Source organism: Plectrocnemia conspersa, unplaced genomic scaffold, assembly GCF_051122295.1.
Source record: "Plectrocnemia conspersa isolate PC_06_02 unplaced genomic scaffold, ASM5112229v1 ptg000014l, whole genome shotgun sequence".
Lineage (NCBI taxonomy): Eukaryota > Metazoa > Arthropoda > Insecta > Trichoptera > Polycentropodidae > Plectrocnemia > Plectrocnemia conspersa.
This window is the reverse complement of record NW_028277178.1, coordinates 102,013-109,099: the sequence shown is the minus strand read 5'-3', so window position 1 is coordinate 109,099 and position 7,087 is coordinate 102,013. Positions and strand designations below refer to the sequence as shown.

The 7,087-nt window shown below is 39.1% G+C and overlaps 1 protein-coding gene across 2 annotated transcripts; it reads left to right on the top strand.

Annotated features, from left to right (window-relative positions):
* Window positions 1-3,329: 3,329 nt before the first annotated feature.
* LOC148225875 (uncharacterized) lies at window positions 3,330-7,066 on the top strand. Of its 2 annotated transcripts, XM_088204810.1 has the most exons (5): window positions 3,330-3,521; window positions 3,584-3,724; window positions 3,793-3,969; window positions 4,029-4,245; window positions 6,228-7,066. In XM_088204810.1, exons 1-5 carry the CDS (start codon window positions 3,474-3,476, stop codon window positions 6,725-6,727), a joined length of 1,083 nt encoding a protein of 360 aa, XP_088060936.1. In that variant the 5' UTR covers window positions 3,330-3,473; the 3' UTR covers window positions 6,728-7,066. The 2 variants fall into 2 exon arrangements, with proteins under 2 accessions (XP_088060936.1, XP_088060935.1); XM_088204809.1 differs by having other exon boundaries at window positions 3,431-3,724.
* Window positions 7,067-7,087: the final 21 nt, after the last annotated feature.

Below are 7,087 nucleotides of genomic sequence, written 5' to 3'. Positions count from 1 at the left end.
GAAACGTTTTAGCACTTTTCCGCGGCTCAACCATCGCACTTCACTATGGTATAATAAATCGCCATACTCAGATTCAGGATGTACAAGAAAAATATCTGATTAAGTCCAGCTTTTCTTATAAAATTTGCTGTGGATACGACGATAGATATCACGAATATTAAATTAAGCACCTTTTCACATAAAGCCTGTTGATGTATGATACAAAGTAAATTTACAGGTGCTTCAAAACATTTCGATTTAAATAAACTGTCAGTGTTAGAACCGATTATACCTTCGGTAGTTACACAGGTAAGCTTATCCCAATATTATTCGAATTCCTCAATTGTTTCTGATACACTCAAAAATAGATTTTCTTTAATTGTAGTATCGTTGAGGCTCTGCTAATTCTTCAGCTACTTCAAACTGTGAATTAATCCTACGAATAAATATCACTAACACTAATTGAGCAATGCGACATACAATCTTTGCTCTTATCCAGTGCCAGGGAAAAATTAGCAAATTTACTAGCTTTTTCTTTAGTCGAGAACAGATATTCAATCCTAAATCCTCAACTTGAGTAATTGTACTGGAAGATAAACTTACGCCGGCAAATGTTCGACATACTTCTTCTGCTATTGGTGATACACATCTTTTAACAAATTCGCCATCTTAACCATAAAAATTACATTTTTAGAAACAAAATTCCCCGAATTTTCAAAGTTAAAATTAATAATGTCGAAATAATAAAAATATTGAATTTTACAATTTGATAAAACATTAATTCATTATTTTTAAATTTTCTATACGCTTTTATATGGCATAATATTTAATATAGTGAATTATTTTTGACAAGTGTCAAAGGCCGGATTTAGCCCGCGGGCCGTAGTTAATGAATAGTAGTAGTTGATAAATTTTAACAGATAGGCGCTAGTGAAATTATATGCTGCACTAAAATAGCTTTGAAACTCAATTTGACAGTTGCGAAACGTACATTTGCTATTCAAACCCAAACATAACCTACACGAATTAACCAAACCATATGAAAGTTCTAAATCTAAAGCTAGCTATAGTTTTAGAACTTTCATTAGATCAAGTCCAAAATACAAACTAAACCATCTCTCAGGGAAAAATAAACGGAAGAAGAAGTATAGACAGACGTCGCATATTGCTCCGTAGTTTGTCTGCACTTGGATATTACACTATGATTTAAAAATATGATAGCTATCCTTATCGATATTATTACAGAAAAAAATCTATAGAATTATGCATATCTACACAGTGCTGTAGTAAATGTCATCGTTTGAAAAAAATATATTGAATGAAAAGATAAAACATAAACTTTAAAATTCTCTCATGACAATATTATAACGATTACAATATTACATTTCAAACTTGTATTTATGAATACTTTTAATAGTAAAATATAATCTTGATTGCGAATTTAAGTAAAAAGTGTTTAGAGACAATATTATTATTAGCTATTAAGATTATAAAAAAATATTGTTACTTTTCTAGTTCATGGTAATTTGGAGAAACATGACTTTTTTACTTTAATAACAATTTAGTTATAAAGGTTGATATCTTAATAGCTAAACTTAATATAAAAACTCCAGCAAACGTTTAAGTAATAAAATGATTCATTGGATTTCATTTTCAATTCAAATCGATTTAAAAATTGAACTAGGACATTAGAAAAAAATATTTTATTATAATTGCACATTAAATTCGAAGGTTGACACAATCCAATGTTTACGTAGTTTTTTTTATATGATTTCAAAAATATTTTTTGTCTAGAATAATCAGTGTCCGCAAAAGTCAGTGAACGGATTATTGCTAACACGAATGTTAGTCACAAAGCAATTTGCCCACATGAAAATTGGTCACATAGAAATCGCTCACATGGCTATTGTTCATACGATTATTGCTCACACGGTATAAGGAAGTTTTTTAATTATTTCAATAGTTGTTCATTGGGTATAAATTATTGAGACATTCATGATGTGGTTACGATTTTTGCAAATTATAAATATACAAAAAAGTATGTATTTAATATTTTCTTAATATCAATTTGTTAATGTTTACAAATACTTTTGGCCTTCGATTGAATGTGTATTATTCTCATTTTGTCGTGTACATACTTATTTAAAAAATTTACTATGTACGTAGAGGATAAATAATTTTTTTTACTTTGTGTCCTGTTAGTTTTAATATTAAATTATTTAAAAAAACATGATTTTTTCTTAGGTAACAATTTAGTTATTAACACATTGAATATGTTCTTAAATCTCAATATTTACTGTTAAATTAATTCATAATTATAATAACGATAAATATGATGGTTATTTAGTATTATTTTAATACCAACTTGAAATATTTTGAATTTTATATATCCAAAGATATGTTTTTTATGGATTAATTTAATAAGTGTTTTATTTTAAATCAATGTAATATATCTTTACGATATCTTGAAACATTTACTTATTATCTTAAGTATTTAAACATTGCAAATAGAGCAATAAGCGCGTAAGAAATATAGTGGGAGTTAACAATATATTTCCTATTTCAATAATTTGTTTTTATTTATTTTTAAACGATCATCTATTATACAATTATTTTTATATCCATCACTGTTCATTGAAATATAGTTTAACAAACCAGCAGCTTTCATTATTAAAATCATCCATATGCTTTCGCCACAGTAGTATTTATTATCCCGGAGATTTTTCTTGTAAAATCGGATAAAAGTATTTAAAATTCAATCAATTGATTTTTTTTCACTTTGCGTCTTGTTAATATTAAAATGAAATAATTTTACTTAACCGCGTGAGCAATATTCATATGAGCAACCACCCTGTGAGCGATCGATCTGTGATCAACTTGCTTTGTGATTAATATTCGTATTACTTCTGTGACCAATTGCCATGTGAGCAACGATCACAAAACCGCAAAAATTACCCACATTAATATTTATAAGTACATATAGGTATTAAAATTAAACGTCAAAACGAACGTCCGTCATAGCTCGCAAGAAGTCTCAGCAGTCTCGAAAAATCCCCAGTATTTTTTTGGCTCAGTCGTTATATAAATGTTTATTAACGTCGTTTAGCCTCGATCGCGTCGTCGTCTATTTTGGCGAAGATAGTATTGTTCAGAAGACTTTAGAGGCGAATAATAATGGTTTCCGATAAGACTGCGCCCCCAGCTTTCGAGCGACGCCGTCGGCGCTAGTGTTGCGCAACCGCGACGTTCGAATCGAATTGGGAATACACATTATCAAACGGTTCGTATCGAAAGTCGAGTAGATTACGGACGGCGACGAACGGGGGGCGCAGCCACGACGCGCGGCCCTTTCGGACCGGGCCCTCTCGCCTTCGTCCCGCCCCCTGCGTTATTTATACGTGCGAGGTGGGCTCCAGGCTAGAAATAGGCGTTCTCCAGGCCCTGCGCTCGGCCAGAAATAGACCGACGACGCTGCCGACGGACGAGTCTCCGAGATGGACGCCGAGCAGCAGCAGTTTTGCCTTCGTTGGCACAATCACCAGGTATGGGATCGGGTAGCGTCCGACGCAAGCGCCCGACGCAGCTGACTGACGTTTCGGTGCAGAGCAGCGTGCTGGGAGGTCTGCCGGCGCTGCTGGACTCCGGGAAGCTGACGGACGTGACGCTGTGCGCCGGAGGCCGCTCCCTCAGGGCGCATCGCATCGTGCTGTCGGCCTGCAGCCCCTACTTCATGGACCTCTTCAAGGTACGAATCGAACCGAATCGAGTCCGACTCTGCGCTCTCTCGCACGACCTCTTTTCGGTCTCTTCCAGGATCTGTCCTCGTCGCAGCAGCCCGTGGTGGTGGTGCTCGGCGGCGGCTGGGCCGAGCTGTGCTGCTTGGTGGCGTTCATGTACGCCGGCGAAGTGACGCTGCCTCGCGACTTGCTGCCGAGTCTTCTCAAGCTGGCCGCGGCGCTCAAGATCACCGGCCTCACGGACCTCAACGGGGTGAGTGTCGCCCTTCGTTCGTTCCCGATCCCCCTCTGACCGCACGCCGTCCGTTTCAGAACGTTCCGGAAGAACCGCCTCGGCGCGGACCGTCCGAGGCGACGTCGCCAGAGGACGAGGGCGAAGACCCTCTGTCCGCGTTCCGCAAACCTCCCGAAGCGACCTCCGAATCCAGAACCAGGAAGATCGACCGGATAGTGGAAAACCTCAAGTGCAACCGTAGGAAAGCCCAAGAGCCGCGGTCTTCCGCCCGACCCGATTTCGTCCCCGACGTCGGTACGTAGGAGCGGATTCGTCAAATCGGCACCGATGACCGTTTGCAAGCGCATTATCGTACAATTGAGACAGTATGACAGTTTTGCATTTTTAAATATCGCAGCGAGTGTGAAACCATAATAACTCCGTATAACGTAAATTCGAAACATTAAATTGTTTTTAAAATAAACCAAACGTTATTTATGTTTTACTACTACTTTGAATCGTAGAAAATACATAAAACGAGCGTTTTAATTATTTTGATGAAGAGTTACCAATTACATGACACGTTGCAGTTTGCAGTTATACGTTGAAAATAAAATTTGCAATTATTACTGTTTTACACTCGCCGCGCAATATGCACGTAATGACTTTTGCATATGTTATGATATAACTTTTTAAATGATCACAAGAAAGATCTTTTTGTTAGCTCTTTATAGACGATTTGTATCTCTACGATTCTTCGGACTGGAAGAATACTATTAATATATTTTTATCGCAGTCGAATTCTGCTCGTGTCCTGTAATTTTTTATATCATTTCCAATGGCTACAAAAGAGTTCTTACATCGCTACCCGGTTTCAAAACATAATTAATCAGTTTCGGGGATGGAAAGTTGTTTGATTCAGACGCATGTTCCATAATGTTGAACGTAGCAATCTGAAGAAAAAAAAATAGCCTGACTCGATAATACTCGTAATTAATAATTATTCAATTAATATAGTGATACAAATATTAAAAATGGTTAGTGCTTATATTATTTAATTGACATTTTTTTGTTATTAAAACACCACTGTAAATTTTAAAAAATCTATGATTTTTGCAACCAGATGATAACATAAAGGTAATCAACTTCAGTTTCTGAACATTTTAGATTAATTGAACAATTGATGTATTTCATTAATTATGAAAAGTATCAATTAAATGGTCACTTTTAATGACTTTTTCGTACATTTTGGGTGGTATCTCGGCTATAACTTGGCGGATGTTGGTTTTCGGTGCTCCAACGTTTCGGGTTTGTCGGCGTAGACACGACTTAGCATTACTCCACAAAAAAATCCAACAATGTTAAATCGCATGATCTTGGCAGCCAGTAGACGCCGCCATATGTGAATTAATGCGACCTGGCAACTTATCACACAAAACGTCCAACGCTGCCCCAATTTGTGGCAAGTTGCACCGTCTTGTTGGAAATGCATGTGCTCCACATCAATATATTCAATTTCGTGCCAAAAATAATCGGTTATCATGCATATATAGCGCTCACCGTTGACTGTTGTTAGTCTGACCTTCACCGTTTCAAAACCGTAAGACCCAATGACGCCGCCTGACCGCAATGTGCACCATCACTTTTTGGGGATGTAATGGTTTCTCGTGAATCACATGAGGAATTTCTTCGCCCCATAAAAACTTTCACTCACAGCAGCAATATTCTCGGCTGAACGGGCGCCACGATGATGAACAGCTTTACCCTAACTCCAACTCTTCCAGTTTCAAATTTTTTCCATTATGTTGTGAATTGTTTAGTATGACGATGAAATTTACCATAATCTTCCTGTAAATTTCGACACACAGTTCGTATAGAATTGTTATTTGTGAACGGGTTTTCCTTTATTAATCAGTGAAAATCATGCCTCTCGAGGAACATTGTTGCGCCAACTGATTTCTTACGGTAGCGATAGCACCGAGTCCTCCGTGTCGATGTATGCGCTCACTGCAGTTGTGTATTTTGCATCGCCCGATATCTCCCAATCGTCGGTTGAATACCGACGATTATGTAAACCCAACCCGATGGTCTGTTTCTTACTTTAGTCCACACCGATGTTCAAAAATTAAGGCCGTGCGGGTTTCTGCACCGCTACATCGCTGAACGAGTTGTTGTTTTCCAAACCATAACCATTCTAATTCTTAACATACCGATTGTGAAATAATACATTGTATATAATAATATTAGAAAACTTTTAAATAGGGAGCTCGACAGCAATCGTTCGTTTTTCGTTTCAGAATGTCAAAACGTAAAGACCGAACCGAAGCTCTGCGCCGGGAAGAGTCGCCCGTTCGCCGGGGGAGACTCGATGGAGACGGACGCGGACCGACCGTCGGAAGACGCGGCACCGGCTTCGGGGAGCGGCCGCAACGGCTCCTCCGCCGACGTCAAGCCGTTCGCCACCTGCTACGTCTGCCACAAGAAGCTGAGCAACCAATACAACCTGAGGGTGCATCTGGAAACCCACCAGAACGCTAGGCACGCCTGCGTCGCCTGCAGCCACGTCTCCAGGAGCCGCGACGCTTTAAGGAAGCACGTCTCCTACAGACACCCGCAACTGAGCTCGTCCCACGGAGTCGGCAGGCCCTGCAAGGCAGCTCGGTCTCCGGCGGTCGCAGACTCTCCCGTCGACTTCTTCGCGTTTCCCGAAGCTCCGTCCGCCTGCGAGCCCTTCGACTCCGAGGACGCCGACGCTCCTTACGGTTCGACCTTCCGCGATCCCGACGGAGACAACTGACGAAGACCGATCGAACGACCGCGGAGACGCCGCCGAAAGACATTCATAGTACAACCGATCGGCGGTTCGTCTTTTGCGAACCGCGACGATCCGACGCTAGTCCTCGTTGAAGATTTTTATTTTATCTGTCGTTATCTAGTTTTAGGCTCGTTTCGTCACTGTGATAATCGGACGCCGAATGAAAAGCGACCTTCGATATAAAATCACGTATATATTTTTTATAAAATATAATATAATATTATGTTATAATTAATTCACAATCGTATAGTAACGTTTGGCAGTTACGCGCGCATATCTTGTTACGCATGTTTATTGAGAATACACGTATTTTATTACGCATAGTGCTGCTTTTTTTAATCC